The following is a 24,288-nucleotide window of genomic DNA, read 5'->3' on the forward strand; positions in this document are numbered from 1 at the left end:
TTATTAGTATTGACAATTCATCCACTGTCTTTAATTATTATCATAATTATAATTATTGTTATTATTGGGACAATATAGAAACATAAGTTGTTATAAGTAATAGCTTATAGAAAAAAATATAAAATGTGTATGTTTAATATAAATACAAAATATTAAAATATATTTGGAAAAGTATTTTCATTTTGTAGATATTTTATATATTGACATTCCTTTGATATTCTAAAAACGAGTTAAAAAATGACTTTTTTATCAAATTTTATTGACTACTGGCTGCATTAATACAGTGGTTCTTGGTAAACTCTAAATCTGACCAGAATAAAATAAAACAGTGGCATTAGCTTTTAAACTGACCTAATTTATTGACATACATTCAATTTTAAGTCACTTAAAATAACGTGTAATACCAACTAAATGACTTCAACAGTCCAAAGTAGTATATTCACGTAAATATACACATTTTTCATCTTAAATGTGTATATTTTTAGACCACCTATTAAATCCTTTGTAAGTCATGATCAATATTGGACTTCATATCCACACTTTAAGGAACACTGGTCTACCAAAGAGCCATTTTTTTGTCTTTAAATTACATTAACAAAGTAAAAAGTAATAATTTGTTTCATTTTTGTGACGTGCATTGAGCAGTGTTTAATATTCTTTACATAAAAACTTTGACTTTGAATTATGTTGAGTGGATTTTGTTCAACCAACAACTACATGTACCAAGATAAGAATAAACATAAAGTTACGTAACTGAATCAACCTTCATCTTTCCCTGGATAAAATTAATCTATTTTGAGACTTATGTAAGGAACTGTAGCAGATCTTTCTAACAAGTCTGTTTCTACTTGATGTTAATGCAATGTATTCCAGCAGAGGGCACTGTTTCACGATAGCCTTTCTCTTACCGTGTGTGTCTGTTCATGGGTAATACTTGAAATACTTGTGGATATACTTTATCTGCTGCTTCTAATTAATAGTTTTACACACAGTGTGTAAACAAGAGAGGGACTTATCCGACGGTGTGGGGACAGTAAGATGGAGGGCATTATGTCCCACTGGTTTAATTGGTCTGGGGCGCTGTCGTTTCTTGTTAACAATGTGAAGGATTGTTTTCCCCAATAAAAAAAAAATCCATGCAGCCCCCCCCCCCCCCCCCCCCAAAAAAAAAAAACAAAGAGAAAAGAAGAAAGAAAAAGACTCTACAAGAGCTGCATATATTACAAGTTTGTATTATAAAAGCCCTTGAACCAGCATTTGGATTCTTTACAAACTCTGAATAAGTCACACCTTATTAATCAGATTGATCCATGTAAGTACCAGTAAGTACTGTAAGAGTATTTTGTAAGTGCCCAGTAAAAACTCTTATATACTGTGTGGCAAGTCACGCTTGTTACTTAGGACAGTTACAACCTGGTACCTACCCACAAGTACATGGTAAGTCCTGCCAAACGGATCTCTTGAGAAGTTAAACACCTACAGCCCAAAATACAGTTTAAATATCTTGTCAGCCCAAGATAAGTATTCTTACCACATAATACATCCAAATCTGAACAAGTACCTCATTAATACAAGTATTTCCCCATTAACATATAATAATTATTATGTGTATGATTAACATATGTATGAAGTTACAGGCACCCTTTAAGTTACAGGTAACTTGTCATGCCTGATAATACAGCCTGGTACCCATAAGTAGCCTGTAAGTATTCCCAAAAGTGTCTCTTTAAAACACTTGCTCACATCCCACAGGAAATATATGCCACCCTTTAAATGCCCTAACAGTTCATGGTAAGTAACACCTCATAATTTATGTATTATAAACATTGTCAAAAATGTAGAATGTCCTATTAAAGCCCATAAGTACATAGCCTGGTTAAAAAAAGCAAAAAACAGAAAACAGCTCCTTGGCCTATGTTATTTGCTGTAAGCAAGATTTTTTTTTCAAGCAGAATTATACAGGCAGGCAACGGTACCTGAAAATGGGTGAAAATTCTGGCTGGACATATTCAATTCAATTCAATTCAATTCAATTCAATTCAATTCAATTCAATTCAATTCAATTCAATTCAATTCAATTCAATTCAATTCAATTCAATTCAAGAATGATTTCTTAATCCCAAAGCTAAATTAAATGTTGCTGAGACTCATATTATCTTAGGTTCTTCAAATAGTTGTAGATCCTGATGACTGGGGGTTAGAAAGGATGTCCTCTAGTAGTCTGTATTACAGCAAATCTGAAGAAGCCTCTGACTGAAGACACTTTTGTTGTAAAGCAGTTGACTCATGAAGAGGATACTCAGGGTTGTCCATCATTTTCTTGATTTTATGAAGATCTTTGCACATAATCTCCAGGGGCTCCACAGAAGTCCCTAGAATGGAACAAGCCTTCTTTTTTATCTGGCTGTTTAGCCTTATCAAGTCATTGGCTCTGATGTTGCTACCCGAACAGATGATGACAGAAGAGATTATGTTACATCCCTATACCCCTATAAGTTTGTTTTCTGCAACAAATTTATAGAACATTTGCAGCTTCTTGCAGAAAATATTGAATGACTAAGCTTCCTCAAGAACCACATTCTGCCCTGTCTCTTCTTGTAGATGCCTTCACTGTTGCTTGTCCGGTTCAGTCTGTTGTCCAGATGAGCATCGAGGTATTTAAGCTTCTCAACCACCTTCACTTTTTATAAAACATGATGGAAATAATGCTTAACCTATCTCTTTTTCTTTTGATATTTATAATCACTTTCTCTGTTTTGATAAAGACACAACTTTTAAATGTACTTTTGTGCACTTCTGTCTTTGTTTGAGTGTAATACCTCTGTTAAGTCAGAGGTAACATCTATAAGCAGAGTTTATCTAGAATAAAATGTAAATACTTTGAATTTAACCCAGCACAGCACAGCGTGTGTTGATTATGTTGTATCCAACATATATTTTTTTATGTAAGTTTTTGTAAGAAAAAAAAAATCGTCCATAAGCTGACTTCTCGTTCATTTGCTGTGCTCTTAATAGTGTAAAAACTCAACCCACGTGCATCTCTTTGTTTACACTCCTGCGTGTTGACGTCACTTATAACTCCACCCCGTACGGCGGGCTGCCTGGCAACATGACGGAGAGAACAGGAAGACCTTCCGCCGTCAAGTTGGCAACCTGCACACCCTGGACTTAAAAACGACCAGAAACATTTCTGGACCACACGATGGAGGGCGAAGAGAAAGGTAAAAACTTTATTGCATTTTATTTGCACTGTCAGTATTGTTATTGATGTTTCTCATCTTTTTTTGTTATGTCTCAAAAGTTCACAGACTAGCTAAAAAGTTTGTATTGCGGTTGAATCTTGAGGCATGACAACATATGCTGTTTTTTTTGTAAAAAAGTGATGTAAGTAAAGTGACAATAAACTAACAGCATGTAGACTTTATCAACCTATTTTTGACACTGTTTCCAAATTAGAGTTTCAACGTTGCAAAAAATAATACGGAAGTCTGATGTTCCACGCCTTTTACCCCCACATGTAACTGTCAGATGGGCTACTTTAGTGAAAATATCAACGGGGAAAGTATATTAAGATGTTCAGGTTAAAATAGGGATTATGGCTTTGATAGCTACTAAAAAGTAAAGCAAAAAGAAGTGTTTTAATAATAAAAAGATAAGTTACGTAGGAAGCAGTCACACCTGTTTGACAGCTACATTCTGTAAATGTCATGAGTAGACAATGTTTCTTGCAAATAACGCGTTCCTATTTAAAAAACATTGTGTTTTGGGATAAAACAAGGTAAAGATATACTGCAAACATGCTTTACATGCAATATTTCATCTTCTCTGGCTTCCCGAATATTTCTGTAACATTTTATCCGTCTACACTTAAACCTCTTCATCTGAGACCTTTGGCTTTGTTAGCTAGTGTTTTAAGCTAGAAAGTATCTGGAGAAAAACAAACGTTGTAAACACGGACAGTTGGTTATAGTTCTACTGACTACATAGAAGCAGGTGACAGAGGTTTATTTGTGATCATTCAATAGAAGTTGAGTATTACTATTAATTAAAAAAGAAACCAAACAAGCAAAAAAAAAAAAAAAACAGCTCCCTTCCAGGTTTTCTGTATGTAATTTCCTGATTTTTGCCTGCCATTACAGCAACAGAACACAAAATATGTAGGAAATTCTTGGTGAACCAGCAGACACAGCCTGTTACAAATTTAATATAATTTTGTTTAAGTTTTTTTCTGCAGTTAATTGAGGTAAGAGTTATATGATAAATCATTTCAATGACAGTGGGAGGGTACTCCTATGGCAGCTTACTGTATCATCTTATGCTACAAAAACTGTACTAGCATGCGTCAAATATCCAGTATTTGACTAATCTTAAATGTGTTTCGGAAAAACCAGCACAGTTTAACAAAATCTAGCAATGCACAAATTAGGTTTTTTCTGTTCAATCATTTCTGTTTTTTTTTTATTCTGACCTGTTGGTTCAGACTGATTTATTTTCTTTTTTTTAATGCTTTTTAGGAGTAACGCATTAAACTAGAAAAAACGCATTACAAGTTTGTTAATAGAGACAATAGTTTATAATCCAACAGCAAATGAAGGAATTGCAATATTTTTCCCAGTTATGAATCAAATGAACCAAATTGCTATTGAACTGTAATCAAATCAAAATTTTGATGAATTCAGTCCTGGTTGATGCTCTTGTTGACTGTAAATGGTCAGTTTTTCAGTTTTGATGTATACATTGAATGTGGAGGAGAACAAATTCAAAATGTATGATCAGGGGATAACTGGCTGATTGGTGCATTACTATCCAATCACAAATGTTTTGCCTTGTAATGTAAGTGGATGCAATATCACAATAAAATATGGCTTGCATGTACTTTTTGGCAGACTATTGTATTTGAAGTGTCATATGTCAGTAGTCTGAATAATACATTTTAGCAGCTGGATTCACATTGAAGATAGAGTATGTTAGAATTTAGAGACCCAAACTCTTAAGAGCATATAAACTGCCAGAGATATTATAATAATTTAAAAGGAAGGGAAGGTTAAAGAAATTACTGCCACCAATATCATGACCACGAAATTCTACCAATAACATTGCAGTTGAATATTTTTATTGTCATGAAATTGTAAAGTGAGAAACACTCCACAAATGAATATTTTTGTGGGGTTCTTTGTTCATACTGTTATTCATGAGAATAAAGATTTTCATAAGGTTATTCAACTGTCAGTTTATGTAATTATTGCACGATATAAATCCAGTACTTTCAGAATTAAGCTTTTATTTTTTGCAGCAGCAGCTAACAAAGTAAAGTTAAAAGTCATTCTTCCTTTCTGTCACTTTAAATACGGTCACTTTTGTGTTCTCCTTTATGGAAATGTGCATTGTCACTCCAACAAACATTAATTTAAATTTTTTTTACATGTCCAGATATCCATGGTAGATGTGTACTGTCTACTATGGCATAAAGCTACTGACACAGTGGTTTATCTGAATACCTCCTTGTTTTGTTTAATTCTAAGCTAAAATGTTCATTTAGGGGAAGGTGTAGATCATCTCATTGCGCAGGATTGCTTTAAACTGCTACAGTTTAAAAATTGAACATTTTTATGCTTAAGTGTAAAATATTCTTAGTGAGAAGCACAAACAGTGCTGGAGGAGACCAGATTTTTCTTGTATAGAAAAACCTGTCACCCACATTTCAACGCACGCTTCTGTTTAGCTTCCTGATAGATTTCAGCTGCACTTTCTTACCTCATCCCCACTAACAAATGTGGGTGTTTGGTAATATTTTCCGACACAAAAAACAGAGACCTACCAAAATGATTCCGATTATGAAGTGTTTATTTTAAATTGCTTGTTATGCCTGAATAAAAATTAATCAAAACAATAATTAGATTTTTTTTTTAAATTAATTACTCATAACCTGTGGTGGTTTTACACAGTAGTAATATGTTGTTTTTCTGTTTTTTAAATTCGCAATACATTTTTTTTTTCAATTTTTGTTCAAATAACATTCAATAGCGGGATTTTTCCTGAGAGTTATATTACAAGCGGCCCACGCCTCATAAAATATGTCAGTCATGTAGACCTCTCTATAAAAATCACCTTATTTCACTCATCATCTAGTTTTCCCTTTGAAATGTGTTTCAGATGAAGCCTTGTGGTTATGCAGATGAAGTGAAATCAGGTTATCAGGTTGTAGTAGGAGTAAGGTTAGTGCATACTGAGCGGTTGGTAGTTTTTAAGAGTTCCCGTTGCTCTTATTGTGTGTGTGGGAAAGATGACCTACTTGCTTAGAAGCATCTCTTTCTTTGAGTGATCAGTTCTTTGCATTGTTTCTTTATGTTCAATGTGCTGAAAAGGAGCGACCGAGCGTACTTTGATAACGTGATTTGCATACAGTGGGAAAGATTAGGCTCTAATCAACATTTCATTCTTCGTTGCTGTTCCAAGCAAATGTTAAAAGCTGTGAATGAAAGTTTTTTTTTTTTTAAGTTGTGTTAAGCTGTGTCTCCTGTATTGTGTGTATGTTTTCTGTTTCCTTGGTCACTGACCTTTACATTCAGAATCAAAAACAAGACAGTCGTGGTTTCTGTCCAATGTCGTTTTTCGATTGGCTCGACTAAGAAGGTTGATCAGGAGCGCAGATCAACAATTTTGCTTTATTAGATTTGTATGAAGAACAACTGACTGCTTTCATTTGCCAGAGAAAGTATCTCACAGTCAAGAGCCTCAAAGCTGGTTTGTTTAAAAAAGAAATCAATTTAGCAGAACCAAATTTTTTTGTAAAATGCCCTCTGATGTTAGAGGTTTTACGGCACATCATTGCAGCCTCGTGTGAGAAGTTATTACAATCTCTACCAAACTTTTAAATTCATATTGATGTGTTTCAATTCCTTTAGGGCCCAATTTCACAATCACCTGCTTGTTTTGTTTTGTTTGTTTGTTTGACGTCTACAGCAGCTACACTGTATTTCACATTTATTGACATCCTTGGTATAGACGTGGAAAACTGACAACTGTAGAATAAATCAGTCTGCAATTGCAATAGCATAAATTCTACACAGAAAAAAAGTGCTGCAGTTTTTCTTGTTATTAAGGCTTTTACACATCTTTGCAAAAAGGGTTTAAAAAATTAGAAAGCATTGTAAATTTATCTGTTCTTTGTATTGTAATACTGCTGTCTTGTCTATCTGTGTTTGTGATTACAGATAGAAAACTGCCCTTTCAGTCAGTAAAATTAAATCAAATATGTTGTAGATAAATTGTTTTGTTATTGTTTAGTAATTGTGACTTAAAAAAACACCGTACTGCCTGCCTACATAATCACTCTCTTGTCATGGAAAAAAAAATGGCATTACGTTTTGAAGCTTTTGAAGATAACTTAGAATGTCTTTGATTATAGAACCAGATTTACAAAGGCATAAATTCATTTGCTGTTTTTAGACCTTTCTACTGAAGTTGTCGTTCAGATGTGAGGTTTGGCCTGGCAGTGCCGTCAGCTGAACGAGAGCTCTTAAATCACACAGACGGCCAACATGACACTGTGGAGAGACTCCTGAAGTTCCCCTCTCTGCCAAATGGAGCACAGTGTGGAGCCTATAAATTGTAATTCCTAAATAGCTGAAGATTTAATTGTGTAATTTGGGAAGAAGTTCTGTTTTTTAGACATTCTTGGAGGAGATGACTTGAACTTTGCTGCTTAGGCCCAACCATTTGTAACAGAGATACTGGAATTTTTGGTCCCTTTTTTTGTTTTTGTTTTTTTAACACTCCTCTGTTGTTATCCTGCATGACTGAAGACGACTATCATGTACCTCTTGGCATGCAGGATGGTGGCTTTTTCAGCATGGCTGCAGACTCTAAAGTAAAGACAAAACTGGGATACTTTGTTTTTTTTTCCACTTTAATGTGCCTGACTGGTTTAAAAAACTTTAACAGGAATTATGATGGTGATTATATCCTATAATTAACATTAAAGTGGAGCATGCTAAGGTGCTTTAATTAGTCATATTTCACAAAGTAGTGTGTAATTTCTTATATGTTTTGTACACTGCAGCAGCTTTTTCTGTTTCCATTTTGTGGAATTGGTTAAATTGGATTTGCTTTCTTTCATTTAAAGCTGCAGTTGAATGTTTTCTTTTGCTTGAGATTTACCTGATTTTATTTATTTGTTGGAATTATTCAATTTAATGCTTTTTTTTACATTATTGCTGAGTTTCTCAACCCGTGTTTAAAAAAATTGCAATTGCAATTCATTTTATCACTCAATAATTCACAATTGTAAATATTCATTCTGATAAATTCCAGTTTTGTTTTTAAAACAATGTTTTATTTTCCACATTTGATGGTTAGTTAGATGTTGGCACTCTGAAAACGTCCTTAATCATTTAAAAAGATTTTTGTATAAAATTGCAATACATGTGTTTTGAACTTTTTCACAATTTGTCCTTAATCTTTTTAATGTATTTTGGGGGGATTTTGTGAGATGGGCTAACACTTAGTAGTGGACAATTGTTGATTTTCTTCTTTTTTTTCCCACCAATATTCTTACAAGTAAAAACAAATTTAACAGATTGTCTGCATTTGTATTCAGCCAAACCAAGTAAAAATACCAAGAGGCTCATAGCTAGACTGCTACATATTATGTCACTTTGTTATATTTTTGTTCTTATGTTTGTGCTTTTGTAAAGCACTTTGTGATTTTTTTTTATTTTTATGTCTGTGACAGGTGCGATATAAATCAATTTTACTTACTTTTCTTAGCTTAATGACTTTGTATCTGCAACTACAGCACATCTGCTTGGAGTATTTGCTCCTCCTTCTTTTGAAAAATAGCTCAACATCAGTCGGACTGGATGGCGAGAATCTTTGAGCAGCAGCTTTTTTAAGTCTATTTGATTTTACTTCTGGATTTTTAGTAGTCTAGTCTAATGGATAGGTGTGCACGTATTAGTTCTTTCCTCTCCTGATTCAAATAGTTGGAGGTGGTTTCTTAGATGGAACAAGATTTGGTTGGACATTTTATTGTGAAGAGGTTTCCTCTAGCTTAGTGGCGGGGGATTTTTTAAAATGTTTTTATCCATCCTCCTTTATAAACTTGCATTGAAAACACATGTACAGTCTCTCTGCTCCATCTACGACTTTCCTTATTATTTTCCCATGATGCACATCTGATGGGAGCTTTGTGGGTCCAGTTCATGCAGTCATTCATGTCCCATGATTCTTGTTTTAGGCCAATCATGTGACAGGCTATGCCTCGAATAGTGGTGTAATTGATCTCATGCTGTGCTTCGTTAACCACTTTATGATGGCTGTTTGTTCCCTGTTACAGTCTAGGCGGGTCTTATCTGTTCAAATCCCGGTCATGAACATGTGAATATTAATCTGAAATGTTGCATAATTTATGACTTGAATGTAATTCTTTTAAAGATTCTGTGAGTTGCACTAAATACTACTTTTTAACAATCGTTATGTGAATTTTTTGTTTTCCTAATCTCTATGACAATTAGCTGCTAAAATATTCATAAATATTTGTTTTTTTAGTTAAGATAGAAAAAAATTATTTGAAAATATGCATTACGCTTGATTTTAAAAAACAGATGCTAATTCAGCTATTACATAATCAGGTCATTATCAGAACTCTACTTGAACCTTAATGCACGAGGATGTAATTCAGTCATTTAATTCAAGTGACCCATCCCTGAGCTCCGGGGTTTGACCCCCAGATCTAAAGGGTTTAGATGTTTAGGGCTAGCAGTGTATTGCTTTCTCTCTCTTAGGTCACCAAGGTTGAAGAGTTTGTGTGGAGTAGCTAGTGTAATTTGGGAACTTGTCATGGCCAACCAGCTACTTCCCCCTTGAGCTGGCTTTTCTGACTGGAAATGCACTTTGTCAAAGTTTAGGTCATCAAAGGCAGCAGCGTCATGCTTTTCTGTAGCAGGGGTAGAAAAGTTGGTCACATCTGATCTGATGAGAGGATCCTGGAGCTAAATTTCGAAAAACACTGAAAGATAATCTGTTGGGCACTAGAAGATGCTAGACCGGAGAAGAGGTTCCCTTTCCAACAGGACATCTGTTCTGGAGCCACAAGGACTGGTTTAGGTCGAAGCACCTTCATGTGTTAGAATGGTCCTAGTCAAAGTCCTGACTTAAATCCAGTTGAGATTCTGTGTTGGGCGTTTTCATGTGCAAAGACGCTCTTTTGTCATTGTGACTCAGCTTGAGCGATCCCCGATGAAGACACAGTGGATGTAGAAACATTAGTCTGCCTTGGTGTTGACATGTCGATCAGTAGTTCCCAGCCCCAGTTAGTCTTCTGAGTTTGAGTTATTTGGCGAAGATGCATGCACTATTTTATTTTATTTTTTACTATTACATATCTTGAAACGCAAACATAAATTCCACTTCACAATTCTGCTGAATGTGTTGATACGATGACATAAAATCCCAATAAAATATAACCACAGGGTAGTTTTGCAAAGCATTGTGTTTTTAGACAACATTTTTAGTTGCTCCTCATCAGGGCATTATTTGGTTATGGGGTGGTAAGGTAAAACAAAAAATTGTATGTTTGTTTCGACGAGTTTTTCCTATCTAACTACAGTTTATTAGAAAAAGAAAAGCTCCTCAGTGCTTGTGTTTAGCCAGTATGGAGTCTCTGTTGCTTAATCGAAGCATTTCCTCAAACAGACCAGTATGGACCCGCTTGTCTGACTCCTTAGAAAAGAAGAACAGTTTGAGCTGAACTGTTGAAGGATCTCACCAGTGATTCATGTTTCTAAGGCTAAAACTGTGACTGTTATTCTTAAAAAATTATGATGAAACAATCCTATCTACACTAATCTGATTATAAATGAAGTCTACACTGGTCAGGCATAACAATATAGCAGATGAGGTAAATAATGCTGAAAATTTCTTGGTCACGGCACCAGATGTGAACGACAGCAAGTGAATATTCCATGATGGGTTGTATTTGGAACAGGAAAAATGGGAGTTTAACAAGAGTTGATGTGTGATGCCATGACTGGATCAGAGCTTAGTGTTGGGGTGTTCCCAGTCTGCAGGGATCGGTGTTTATTTAAAGGTGGTCCAAGTAAGGAATGGTGTTGAACTAGCGTCACGGTCTTGTGTGGACAAGTTTGCGACTCGACCTTTAAATTTCCCAGATCTCATTCCAGCGGAGCATCAGCAGGATGGGCTTGACAAACGTGTCTGTTTCGTGGAGGCTTCATCGCATAGCTTACATGAATTGAGTATGCCAGAGACGATGAGGCTGCACAGTAATACATGTGTGACTACAGCCCTTAATATTTACACTTGTGTATTCGTAGGTTCAGTTATGCCAAAGCTCATTAAAATGGTAGGAATATTGTAAAGGGAACAAAGAGGAAAAATAAAGAAGAGGAAGTGACTCTATCATGATTGGTGTTGTCACAGCAATGTTCAGTAAATATGGTGCAAGTCTTACACCTACCAGGATGCCATTCTCCTCACCTCGTCCTTTAGTTGCACTGACTTTTCTAAACTAGACCAAATAGTTCCAGCATCAGAAAACTGTGGTAGCGTGCATGAGTCAGGAGACATTACAAAGTAAGAATATAGTTTCAAAATGATCCAGGTATTAGTCTTTAACAAACTGTTTTAGTGGTTAGTTGGAGAAAAAACTTAATGATGAATAAAAACTTTAACAAAGCAGCAGCTGACGTTTCTTCCTCTTGGATCGGCATAATTGGCTCGTAATCTGGCATCTGCTGTGGCGTCACAGAAGCGCTCAGTGAAACCAAAGCAGAAATACATTAGGTGTGTTTATTAGGTTTGTTGCAAAAAGGAGACCAATGGAATGTCAGGAAGGTGATTATAAAATTATCTCTCATTTAAATGTGATCTAGAAATGGATTTCTTAAAAAAAAAAAAAGATTTATTTACTTTTCTCAACCAATCTTTAAAATGTTCAAATGTCTCCCTGTGACAACAGAAACCTGCAGTTTAATGAAAGTCCTTGTTGCTCGGAAAGAACAGATGAATTCACGTACTGAACGTCCACAGTACTTTTTTTAAAGCACAAAAAGCACTTTCTCTCCATTACCTCCAGAGCAGCCAGTGTAGCCTGCAGCATCATCCCATCTCATTCTGGCTGACTAGCATTACTGCTGCTGCTTCGAGTTGGACTGGCCTCCCAGGATTATCGCTTTGCTGTAATCTGGGACACTGCAGATTATGCTTTTCATCTAATGCGCCCCTACACACACACACACACACACACACACACACCACATGACCCTCTCACACAAATGGACTCTCTCCTACTTTCTCCTCGCTTCACAGTGAGGGAGTGAGGAGTGGAAATGGCAGAGAGACTAGAGAGCTGGACCTCTGCAACACGCCTTCAAAAACTCGTGGTAAAACTGGTTGTACAAACGGATTTTTGAATGATGGACTGAGAGCTGACCTTTGGGATTATAGTGGAGAAGAGGAGGGTGTGTGTGTGCGTGTGTGTGTGTGATCTACAGCAGCTGCTTGAGGGGACGGGTAACTTATTAACGTCCTGCAAGAAGCAGAGAGTTTACAATCCTTTGGCCTTCTGCACCAATGAGCAATGAAAACGTGGTGCTGCTTTGTTTCGTTTTTGTCCTTCTGGCTGCTCCTAAACCAATCTAAAATCTGCTTAAGTGTCCCTCACAAAGAGAACAAGAGTCCAGAGTGTCGTAAGCAAGGAGAGACAGTGACAACCAGCACGCGGCTGGATCACATGCAGACAATCAGGATTCGGGCGGCTCTGCTTAGGTAGAGGTTGCGTCGAGGAGGTGGTTTTTCACAGCGGTACACAGCGAACCTGTAAATATGGAGCCTCTGGAGGAATACCACTCTCCGTTTGACTTTGAACAAGGGGTCAACTCCAGTTATCTCTACCTCTCCCCAGCTTACAGCGACACACCGCCCAGTTCGCCAGCTGTCAGATCCAGAGGTAATCACAAGGAGGAAAGGGAGAGGCTGAGTAGAGGGTGTGTGTGCGTGTGTGTGTGTTCACTGGACAAAACAAAAAGGCAAACATGGCTTTGGGTCACAGAGCAGGAAGAATTTGGGGAACACAAACTATAAGAGGAGGGGAAAGCTTATTATTGTGTGTGGTAACAAAAGTGTTTGTTGCATTTACTGTTCAGTTTTATGTGTCTGTACAAGTTGTTTTGTTGCTGTTTCAATGCCAAAACTAAAAGGAAAACGTGGTTAAATGTTTCTTATCTTTGCTTTCAGTTTGTGTTTTATTTGATATCCATCTGTTTTAGCCATCAGTTGTGTTAATACGCTCTGTTAGAATAATTATCAATTTCCTAGATAGGAAGATTAAGATTTGAATAATCTAGTTAAAGAAAACTAAAAAAAATAGATTACAGTAAGCTACATACATTACCCGATCCTGTTAAGATTTGGACAAAAAAACATCAATTTATCTATTGCATTTTATTTGAGGAGACTTATCCAGTGAGCAATGAATCCCAAATTAAGAAATGATGGTATCACTTTATTTTGAAGGGGTGTGCATAAGACTGACATGACACTGTCATAAACATAACACCTGTCATGAATATGAAGAAGTCTTTATGAATGTTTATGATAGTTGTCATGAAATGTCGTTCGGTAAATAATGACACTTTTAATGCAAAGTTGCTCTAAAAGTTGCATTAAAAGTGCCAACTTTGCATTAAATTATCATTTTTGTAAATTATGATAATTTAATGCAAAGTTGGCATTTTTAATGGCCTTTCAATGCAACTTTTAGAGCAATTTTACATTAAAAGTGTCATTATTTACAGAATGACTCTTCATGACAACTGTCATAAACATTCATAAAGACTCCTTTATGTTCATGACAGGTGTTATGTTTATGACAGTGTCATGTCAGTCTTATGCACACCCCTTCAAATAAAGTGTTACCGGAATGATTGTAACACTGGGTGATTTGTTAAATAATACTTACTTAATAAATATAACTTCAACATTTTTTTTAAATTTGGAATTGATTTAATATGATGTGACACTGAGGGTCAGTTCTGCTAGCCCTTCCTCAAAATGAGAAAGACAAAAGATCTTGCCGTTCAAGTAAGAGTGATGAGTGTCATAATTTGTTTTGTTTTGGGGCAAAACAACAACTCTGTTGGTAAATCATCATTGATTAAACTTGCAACCTCCCCAAAATTCATGGCATGATCAGGATTATTGACATTTCTAATTAGAATATTTTTTTATTGTTTATTCCGTGAGAGGATTATTAAATATTGACATGTTTGAAACTGATTATTTGTTATAATGAAGTGCATCCTAAAGTAACAAAAAGTCCCATTTTAGACAACTATGTCACATTTTTACATGAGGGATCATACCGCTGGAAAAGCTTTGTGTATAGTAAGAAAATAATCAAAATGTCGACACTACTTTCATTCACATTCACTGTCTTATAATCTCAGAAATGTATTACCTAAACCATATCTGGCTGTTGTGGTGAGGGATGATGAAACTGAGGAGATTGGAAGAGTTTATTAGATTTGGCTCTTACTTCTCTTTTGTCTCTTCTGATTTGTGGAGAACCTGCCTACCTGTGAGAACTGTCATCCTGAAATTCTGTTGTTTTCTTTCTCACAAGCCTGTTTTGCATCCAACTTCTAATTATTTATGCTGCTTTGACATCCACTCAAAATGGGGTGGTCATTGTGGAGGCGAGTGATGTGCAGTTTTACGGTAACGAGCTGAATTTCGACATTCAGACTTTTCTATTCCCTTCAAATCAGTAGCTTTCTCTTTTTCAAACACCGAATGAATCACTCCTTCAACAGTCATGTTCACTTTCAGACTTTGTCACTAGCGTGCACCTAGAAAGTGTTTTGTAAAGAAATGCAGTTTCTAAAAGTTATTCAGTTGGTACAAAGGCACACATTTCTTAAAGCAATAGAGCCTGCTCTACCAGTTCTTTCTTTATAAGGAGGCCAGTATCTGTATTGTGTATTTCGCTAGTGAAATGTAATATAGTGGATCACCCACGTTTGAAAAAAAGGGTTGAGGACATGATGAAGCGATAAGAAGAACGATCCTTCAGGGTAGCGCAAGTGTCGCGCTTTGGAGGAACAGAGAAATGGCTTCAGAGTTTAGATATAATTTATCATTTATGCTGTTAATTTAATATCCAAACAGTTAGTAATGACACAACAAATCACCTTGAAATAACTCACAGGGCTGTCCAGTCTTGACTTGTTCTGTCCAGATACCAATCTGAGTCATTCAAGAGAAGAAAATGTATTTGCGAATGCAGAGTCTCCATACATTTAAAGTAAATTAACACCCACGATAGTCTGTTAATAACAGAGTTGAGTTTCACTTAAGACGAGTTGCGAAATGCATTCATCCAGTCACATTGTGTGCAATATTGCAATTTCAAACGACTTTTTGAACACAATAAGGCATTTTAATTCTCCCTACCAGTAATATAATTGGTTGGCTAAGTGGACTTCCACTTCTCCTTACGTCTGCACTAGATGCAGATTTTAGTGCCAGAAATGCTACAAGAGAGTGACAGAAACATCATGTTGTATAGGAGAAGAATAATATATCTCAAGAGATATCGAGGAAATGTTTCCATTACTTCTGATATTGTCACTGGAATATTGAACAACATCTCCATGTCTCACTGCCCTGATTAGTCATTTCTGCAGAAATGTATTTGAACACGTATGTAAAGCTGCAGCAGCCTGATCTTCAGACCTATCTTTGCACAAGTGTTAGAAACAGTTTGGCTGTGTCCAAAATTAAACTATTATTAGCGATTGACACCCTCATTGTTTGTTGACTGCATTGATAAGCCGCTATTGTTTGTTCACACTAAGATCAGGCTCCGACGCCTTGGGAAGACTCATTCGTAACGCTGCATGTCCTCATGTCTCCTTGGTGCCTTTTTCTCTTTCAGATTAGATGCACTTGTGGCTTTCGAAACTCTTAGAAACAGCAGCATCTGTATCAGTGTTGCACAGGAATGACCCTGTTTCAACTTCCCCGCTTTTCCTTTTTTGTCCACCTCTGCATTTTGACCACTGAACCGTGCGTCTGTCCTCAGACACACTGTAGCACATTTCAGAAACAAGGCGGCTCTGAATCAGCCTGCGTAGATATGAGTGAAATGGTGCAGACTGCATCAGACTTATTGTCACCAGAAATGTCCAAATGGTTGCTTCTTCAAAGCATTTTTTTCATAGTATTTGGCAGTATTAAAATATAAACCAAAGGTCTCCCATGCGATGTAGTCACAGTTTGAGAAGTGAAACGACCTAATTGCAGTGTTTGGATGCATATAGACGGCTCTCGTTTCAGCTTTTAGATAGGTGTGCCTCATTTCACTGTAGTAAAAGACATCCATCACAAACTTCCTGTTTTGACTTCTTCTATTCTCTTTTTTTGCATTTTACTTCCTTTTATTTAGGATTCCACAATTTTTAAGAGATTGAAGACGTGTTTGCTGTTGCCCACTCCAGCTACTTTTCATAGTAGCCTTATAATTTTAATAATGTGTTCTTAGTCGTGTAAAGAGGGAAAATAAATATGGCCACATCCTTTTGTAAAGTATGAAAAAAGCAAAGGGTTTCCTTTGAGACTCTTAATATCTTATTGCTATTTTTCTTCTTTTTTTTACTTGTTGAATTTTTGAGGAGACTTGTGCTTGTAAAGTTGGGATGGTTGATCTGTGTTTCTTTACATTTTTGTACTTGCCAGATTTCCAGGAGCAACCGGACTCTGTCGCCGAGGTGGGAGAGGATGCAGTGACATCTGTCGGTGCAGCTCCTCTTCCTCCTGTCATGACGGAGGAAGAGCGTCAGGAGCTGCAAGAGGAGCTGGCTAAGGTCAGGAGGGAACAGGGATTAATGAGCGACGTCTTACTGAAGAGTGTTAGAATACAAAGCTTTCATCATTGTTTACTTTTATATATGACAGTTCCTTGCTTTTCTTACATTATTCTGCTCTGTTTTTAATCTCCTAGCAAATAATTTTTCTCTCTAAAGCCTTTAACTTGCCTTCTTCGATCAACAGTGGTTCATTATTTAAATACTTACGCTTTTGTGCCCTGTTGCTCTTAGAAATGCTTTTCAGAAGCAAGATCAAGGTGTATTTTTTTTTCTTTTTCTTCCTATATACATTTTAACCAACTTTAATATATAGCAGTGCTCATATAGCACTGAGTAATTTGGTGATTTGGCGTCCCATAACTCGGCATGGCGTGTGTATTAATCTGTCAGGTTGAAGACGAGATCCAGACTCTGTCCCAGGTGTTGGCAGCTAAAGAGAAGCAGCTCGCAGACATCAAGAGGAAACTGGGCATCACACCTTTAAACGAGCTGAAACAGAACATCACCAAAACCTGGCAGGAAGTCACCACTTCCACAGCGTGAGTACTTTTACCTACCAAGTTGTGAGGTTTAAGTTAATGCACTTTTGTTATGACTATCAGGCTTTTTTAGTTTTTGTGTTTGATTTTTCTTTCTCTCTCTCTCTTTCATGCGCTACTCATCTGACCAAGAAAGAGTTTTGCTTCATTCCTTTATAAAATAATAATAATAATAAAATGACTGTGAGCATGTTCTGAGATGCCTTTGAAGTATATTTTCTATTAACAGAATGGAAACCTCTCGGGTGACGGCTTTATTATATTTAAATTATTCATTATTGTTCTGCGTTTCTGAACGCGCTGAAAACGCAGCTAGCTGTCAGCGCAACTGAGACACAACTCCTTCCCTGCTGTGTGAGGGGAGAAAAAGATGTCGGCGCTGTCGACAGGTTGCCTCTGGCTTTTGCGAAACTGTTTGATGGGGTTTATTCTGCAGGAAATGAGTGGCGTTGGGATTCTCCCAGGCTTACTTTAAATGAAAACGACACCGAAGCTTTACTCTGACCTTGACGTTTCTCCTCAGCCTTTGATCCCTCGGTCTTTCTTTATTGCATTCATATCCTCCTCTCCTCGCCCTGCTGCGTTTCAGCTATCGGAGGACGTCTGAAACTCTGTCTCAGGCCAGTCTGAAAGCGACGGCGGCCTTCTCCAATATGGGCTCGGCCATCAGCAAGAAGTTCGAGGATGTCAGGTATGTCAGATGCCAGGCGGGAGGTTTACTGTGAGCTCCAAAAGTCCAGTGTTTTATACTAACAATGAACAGAGCTACTTAAGCATGATTGCAAGAAAAATTTCTGTCTTTTCTTTTTTTTTTCTCTGTACATTTTCAATGAAGATGCATCAATTTTTGATTTTTTTTTTTCTGGTCAAAACTGGTTTTTGGGTTTCTCTGAGGTCTAATTTGCCAATAAAATTGCTATTTTTCCCCCCCATTACTGTGCTGCAGTAAAAGCTTTAAATACAATTGAAAGTGAAGGAATTGCAGCTATTATTGCGTCTAGGTACAAGTTCCCAACCTTTATCTCGTTCATTTTATTCAGGGATAAACTCTACATGTTGTTGGTCAACGTATTCATAGATGGAGTATAATGGGAGTTCTTTGTTTTGGTTCAGGCACGAAAAAGGAGCAAACGATCAATCTTTTTCATTATTCGACCTTCTGATTACCAATCAGAAATGCTCAAAGGAAATTAATTCCCACGACTCACTGATTGGTGCATCTTTACGTTTACTAAGTGATGCACCAATCAAGCTTTTACAGGCCGATACCAATTTCTAATTGTCTTTTAGGTTTGAGCTGCCGAGTACGACATTGGCATTAGTCCACTTTTCCTCAATCCGTCCATTCACTCGCCTGTCCATCAGTCCATCCATCTATTCATGATTAAGCGGGATTAAAGACAGTTTAAAAACACCCAACGACAGCTTGTTCAGAGCGGGATTCACCTCCCGTTGATCTTCCTCTGGACCTAAGCCGCCTTCTACCCCGTCATCCTTCTTCCCTCGGGATTATTGACCCACAAACAAGATTGTTAGCCCTGGTCAAAGCTGCAGTGTGCTGACAAATGCAGCCTTACAGATCCAGAGTCCGTTTAGAGTTGGGGGGCGTGAGGTAAAGAACAACGAGCCCACTGCGGTTGGAGACGTTTTGTGTATGTGTGTGTCATCTTATTTGTCTCTGTGCTTTGTGAATGTTTTATATGTGTCTGTTTGATGAGCAGATATTCACCCTAATGCAGGGGATTAACACATATCCTCTGTGATAGCAAACAATCGATCTTAATGGGATGAAGCAGGGTTTACAGGCTTTACGCACTTGGCAGAATAAATTACGTATTGTTGTGCTTGTGAAGCCTGTCTCACCTTTGTTCTGTCTGTGCACGCTATGCTTTTATGCGACTTGACTAATGGCAGATTTCTTCTCCTTAATGCTGTCGGATAGTCTACAGTCAATACAACATTCAGCTAGTATGCCCGCAATCAGGTAAGGAGCAGCCTAACTAGTTTATGCTGATGACACACGAATCATAAAGATAACATAAAGGCGACATATGTTGGGTTTTTTTTTTTGACATCTTAAAATGATGCAGTCTCATTAGCTTATTATTATTATTTTTTTAAATGGGAGTGCTGTAATGTTGCATATTTTAATCCAATCTTTAATTGCATAACGGAAGAGTGCATCTCTTTTATGTCCACACTTAATAAGAGAACATGCTTTTCATTCAAGACCTGCAGTATGTGAGTTTTATAATTCAGAAAATGTCTACTTGAATACACTCAGCACATATGTTTAGCTACCAAAATAAATGTCGGGCAACAAACTTTTTCTTTCATCCCTCAAATGTCTACAGTGAGATATTGGCCGACTGCAATAAATTAATTGTCGTCAATTCTAGTATTTTTATTCAGTACAGAAGGTTTTTATCCATCATTACCAAAATGGCCAATAAGAGTAGAAGACCCTGCGAGTGAAGAGAAGCATCTTCTGTTTGTGTTGGCGATTGTGCAGAGGTCTGAGTGTTAACTGTAAGCATCCCAACAGTATCAGCTGGTATCAGCACACAGCAACACCGCAGTCTGAATAATCTCCCTCAGCCAGGCTGCTGTTTCTGCAGGTCAGCAGAGGTCGAACAGAAATGTTGTCCAAAACATGGAGATAAAACCCCGAGGCGCCCTCTGAAGATGCGGGGAAACACCCGCCTTCATCTGCGTGTAGGCAGACATCCCGCCCTGAATTTCAAACTTTGTTCGGCTTCAGGGTCCCAAAGTTTCCTGGATTCATTTCAGACCAGATATAATTTCTCTTTAAAAAAAACAAACACATGTCCTCTGCTTTATCTCCTCATCCCTTTTATTCTGCTTTCTTTCTTTTTGTTTTTTTTTTGTTTTTTTTTCTCTTTCCTGGAAAACAACACCAAGCAGCTTTTCAGTGGAAACGGATCTGGACAGAATGGGGTCACCTCAGGAAAAGGCTGCTTTGTGAATATTTGGTATCAGATATCTGGACCTCCTAAAGTTGTGCTTACTGTTGGCATTTGCCCTGCAGTGAGCGGACGACGAGGTCGGATAAATGCGGTGTGCTCAGGTATGTCTTCTGTTTGTCAACTCACCGTTGCGTCTTTTCCTCCCACTTCACAGGAACGCGCCAACTTTCAAGTCACTGGAGGAGAAAGTCGAGACGCTGAAGGTATGGGATTAATAACTGGATTTTTGATTTGCATGATATAAAAGAAACCAAGCTACAAAGTTTATTGGATTGTGTTTGCCAAGTTCTGAATATCAACAATAAACATTATAAGCATCATTATTTTATCTCTAATGAACCATATTATTATTGCGAGGACTGTAAAGGCAGCAGTTGATGTGATTTGTTTTGAAAATACTTGGATCATGCTCTACATCTTTGCTTTTATTTTTTAATACAATGAACAATAGTGTTTTTATACCTGCCCATGAGATTCTTCACAGCATGATAGCACTGAGTAAAAATATCGAAGCATTAAAGTTTCTCCACAAAAAATGTTATACAAAAATAGTTAAGGTGCTGTGTTTGCTTTTTAAAAATGCAAAAAAAAAAAAAACAGAAAATCAATCAATCAATCAATCAAATTTTATTTGTATAGCACATTTCAGCAGCAAGGCATTTCAAAGTGCTTTACATAATTAAAATAAAAACAGAAATAATCAGTGAGAAAGAGAGAGATTAAAAAAATAAAAATAAAAAAACAAAAAACATTACATCATTAAAACGTCGAAAAGAAAGAAGAAATTAAAAACATTAAAGACATAAAAACATGGAAGACATCAAAACCGGCACTCTAACCCTAATTTAGCCATAAGCAACTCTAAACAGGTGAGTTTTAAGTTGAGATTTAAAAGCACCCAGTGTTTCAGCTGTTTTACAGTTTTCTGGAAGTTTGTTCCAAATCTGTGGTGCATAGTAACTGAATGCTGCTTCTCCTCGTCTGGTTCTGGTTCTGGGGATGCAGAGCAGACCAGAACCAGAAGATCTGAGGGGTCTAGACGGTTGGTACAGTAATAACAGATCTTTAAGGTATTGTGGTGCTAAACCGTTCAGTGATTTATAAACTAACATCAGTATTTTAAAGTCTATTCTCTGAGCTACAGGGAGCCAGTGTAGGGACTTTAAAACTGGTGTTACGTGCTCTATCTTCCTGGTTTTAGTGAGAACGCGAGCAGCAGCATTCTGGATCAGCTGCAGCTGTTTGATTGATTTATTAGTCAGACCTGTGAAGACGCTGTTGCAGTAATCAATGCGGCTAAAGATAAACGCATGGATGAGTTTCTCTAGATCGCGCTGAGACATAAGTCCTCTAATCCTAGAGATGTTCTTCAGGTGATAGAAGGCCGACTTTGTGACTGTCTTAATGTGGCTCTGAAGGTTCAGGTCAGAGTCCATCACTACTCCCAGGTTTCAGGCCTGATCGCTGGCTTTTAGTTGTAATAACTGAAGCTGTGCATTGATTCTAGTTCGCTCATCTTTAGGTCCAAAGATAATAACTTCAGTTTTGTTTCTGTTCAGCTGGAGAAAGTTTTGGCACATCCACATATTTATCTGTTCTAAGCATCTATTCAGAAAAGCGACAATTCTGCCACATTTACATTTCAAACTCGTCCTCCAGGTTTTCATTGTAAACCCAGTTTTATGCACCTCTCCATCCACGGTCATGTTCACAGTTGGGTTTGAGAAACCCTTTAAGTTGTTAACTTGCAGACTGTTTGTGCATTAATCATTTTAACATCATGGAAGCCAATAACAGATTTCTTCTCCCTCCTCGTTCAGACTAAGATCACCCCCACCACTCCTCCCAGCAACCTGGACGGCGACGTCCCGGAAACCACCGAGTCTTTGATCAACCAGCCTGAGGACGCCCCCACCCAGGACGCACCCATGCAATGAGACTGAGACCGCACTTTCACCCTCTGACCTCTTTACCACCCGCACCCCTCACCCCCCCCTCCTCACCCAGCTCCTCTGACCAGTTTAACCCTTGTGTGCCAGTCTCCCCTCTATTGGAAACAAATGCCTTCCCAGCATTCTCTGCGATCGACTTGCCCGCTGTCCTCTTCCGACACACATGCTCAGTCGTTAGCTTGTTTGAAACTAAAACCACGGGATGGGTTCAGGCACATGTTCTCACTGTCTTTTTGGGTTTGTTTAGTTGGTTCAGGCTCACTGTTAGAGGAATCCCTTTTCCTTGTTGCACTCATTATTTCTTTGCCTTTTTTTTCCCTCTAACCAGAAAAGCTTGAATGCCAAACATGCTCCAGTGTACTTTGGTTTGTTAATGATATTAAAACTCAAGTGTAGAAAACTGTGCAGTTAAGAACAATTGTAGTGTACTTTAGAAATGTATTAAATGTTGGAGTCATTGTTATTAACCACGGGTGGTTTTGGTTTAGTTTTTCTTCCTGAGCCATACTGTTCCCCCTCTCCCCCCCGAGAAATATAACATGGTGTCCCAGCAGTGAATATTAATATTTTTGTATCTTGTGCTGCGCTCGGGTCACTCAGCTTTCCGGGTTTGATACACTGTGTTGTTAATATGACTACTAACTGCACGTTTCAGATTCAGGCAGACCTTCCCCCTTTCATTGTGGAGAAACCTGTCAGAACCTCCCCCCCCCCCCACCACCGCGCTCGGAAAGCTGCAGGAAAACGGCCAAGATCAGCAGAACAGCTCAGAGCAAACACGCCGTCAAGGTCCAGCCTTGACCTGAGGTGACAGAGAAATAAATGTAGCCTCCACAGCCAGCCAGAGTCAATATTTGAACACTAGTGCATTGTTTCTGCGGGAGCGGCAACACCCAAACTACCCATGCTGTGTAGTACACAGCCCTGCAGTAGTGTTTCCCCGTTTTTTTCTTTTTTTTATTGTGACAAAAACGAGCTTGATTGATTGATGGCAGGGATTTGTAGGAAAAGTTTCTTTTGCATTTATCAAATACGTTTTTTTGTTGTTTTTTTTTATATATCAAAACTCTAGTTAGAGTTGGCTTTACAGCCTCATGCTGCTTTACGTCAATTATATGCTGGGAGCCATTAAACTCTAATTTATTGGGCTTCAGACAGTGATCAATAAAACCCCAACGGAGCCGATTTCAACACAAACTGAGGTAGGACAAACTTTTCTATCGGGCGCAGCATCAAACTGGTACAAGTCCTCCCCTGCTGGTGGATAAGAGGTACTGCATGAATATAAATCAACTCCCATTGTCAGTATGAAGCACGAGTGATGCCTCTGAGCTGTGCAGACTGGATCAGAGAAATCTAGTGTTTAGTGTTGTTTTCTTTGTTATCAATAAAGATTCTCGTGTTTTCACTGACCACCACGTCCCAGTAATGATTTACCAACAGTTCAGTTTTTACACGGTCTGGAAATGTAATTCTTGCACAAATAAGAAAAAAAAACCCTTAGAAGTTTTCTTTCTATCTTTATTTATTTAACAAAAATATGAATTTCTGAGACAAAAAAGGCCTACTATTCAAGTGTGCAACTTCTTGTTTTGTGACCACAATTACCTGTTAGTAACTTTTAATTCAAATGTAATCAAAAATAAATCTTAATTTTGTTTTCATAAAATAAAACATTTTAAATTGGACATGTTGTTCCAAAACGGTCGGCAACTTCCAGTTTTGTGTAGTTTCATATATTTTTTTAGACCATACTCGGATAACAGAACTCAACATGTCCAGACTTGATGCTAAAAGTCCCAGAAGTTTGAGCCTTGAAAAGTTTTTAAACAGGAAAATCTGCAGGAAGCTGCCTGCATGTCAAACATTGGATTTTTATGTGGAGTCATATTTTTATTTCTCACAAATATTGTTTTTTTAT

At 37.5% G+C, this 24,288-nt stretch overlaps 1 protein-coding gene across 3 annotated transcripts; it reads left to right on the plus strand.

Moving 5' to 3' along the window:
- Positions 1-3,067: 3,067 nt before the first annotated feature.
- tpd52 (tumor protein D52) lies at positions 3,068-23,779 on the plus strand. Of its 3 annotated transcripts, none has more exons than XM_008422042.3 (7): positions 3,068-3,221; positions 16,759-16,886; positions 17,280-17,428; positions 18,018-18,119; positions 19,371-19,412; positions 20,570-20,618; positions 22,236-23,779. In XM_008422042.3, exons 1-7 carry the CDS (start codon positions 3,203-3,205, stop codon positions 22,350-22,352), a joined length of 606 nt encoding a protein of 201 aa, XP_008420264.1. In that variant the 5' UTR covers positions 3,068-3,202; the 3' UTR covers positions 22,353-23,779. The 3 variants fall into 3 exon arrangements, with proteins under 3 accessions (XP_008420264.1, XP_008420261.1, XP_008420263.1); XM_008422039.3 differs by lacking the exon at positions 3,068-3,221 and adding an exon at positions 12,344-12,970; XM_008422041.3 differs by lacking the exons at positions 3,068-3,221; positions 19,371-19,412 and adding an exon at positions 12,354-12,970.
- Positions 23,780-24,288: the final 509 nt, after the last annotated feature.

The sequence above is a fragment of the Poecilia reticulata genome, chromosome 11 (genome assembly GCF_904066995.2).
Source record: "Poecilia reticulata chromosome 11, P_reticulata-male-v2, whole genome shotgun sequence".
Lineage (NCBI taxonomy): Eukaryota > Metazoa > Chordata > Actinopteri > Cyprinodontiformes > Poeciliidae > Poecilia > Poecilia reticulata.

What these genes read in the sequence shown, in the direction of transcription:
- tpd52 (XM_008422039.3), top strand. Translation starts at nt 12,847, where the DNA reads ATGGAGCCTCTGGAGGAATACCACTCTCCGTTTGACTTTGAACAAGGG. An exon ending in GCCAGCTGTCAGATCCAGAG is followed by an intron (nt 12,971 to 16,758) that starts GTAATCACAAGG and finishes TGTACTTGCCAG; the next exon opens with ATTTCCAGGAGCAACCGGAC. An exon ending in AGAAAGTCGAGACGCTGAAG is followed by an intron (nt 20,619 to 22,235) that starts GTATGGGATTAA and finishes CTCCTCGTTCAG; the next exon opens with ACTAAGATCACCCCCACCAC.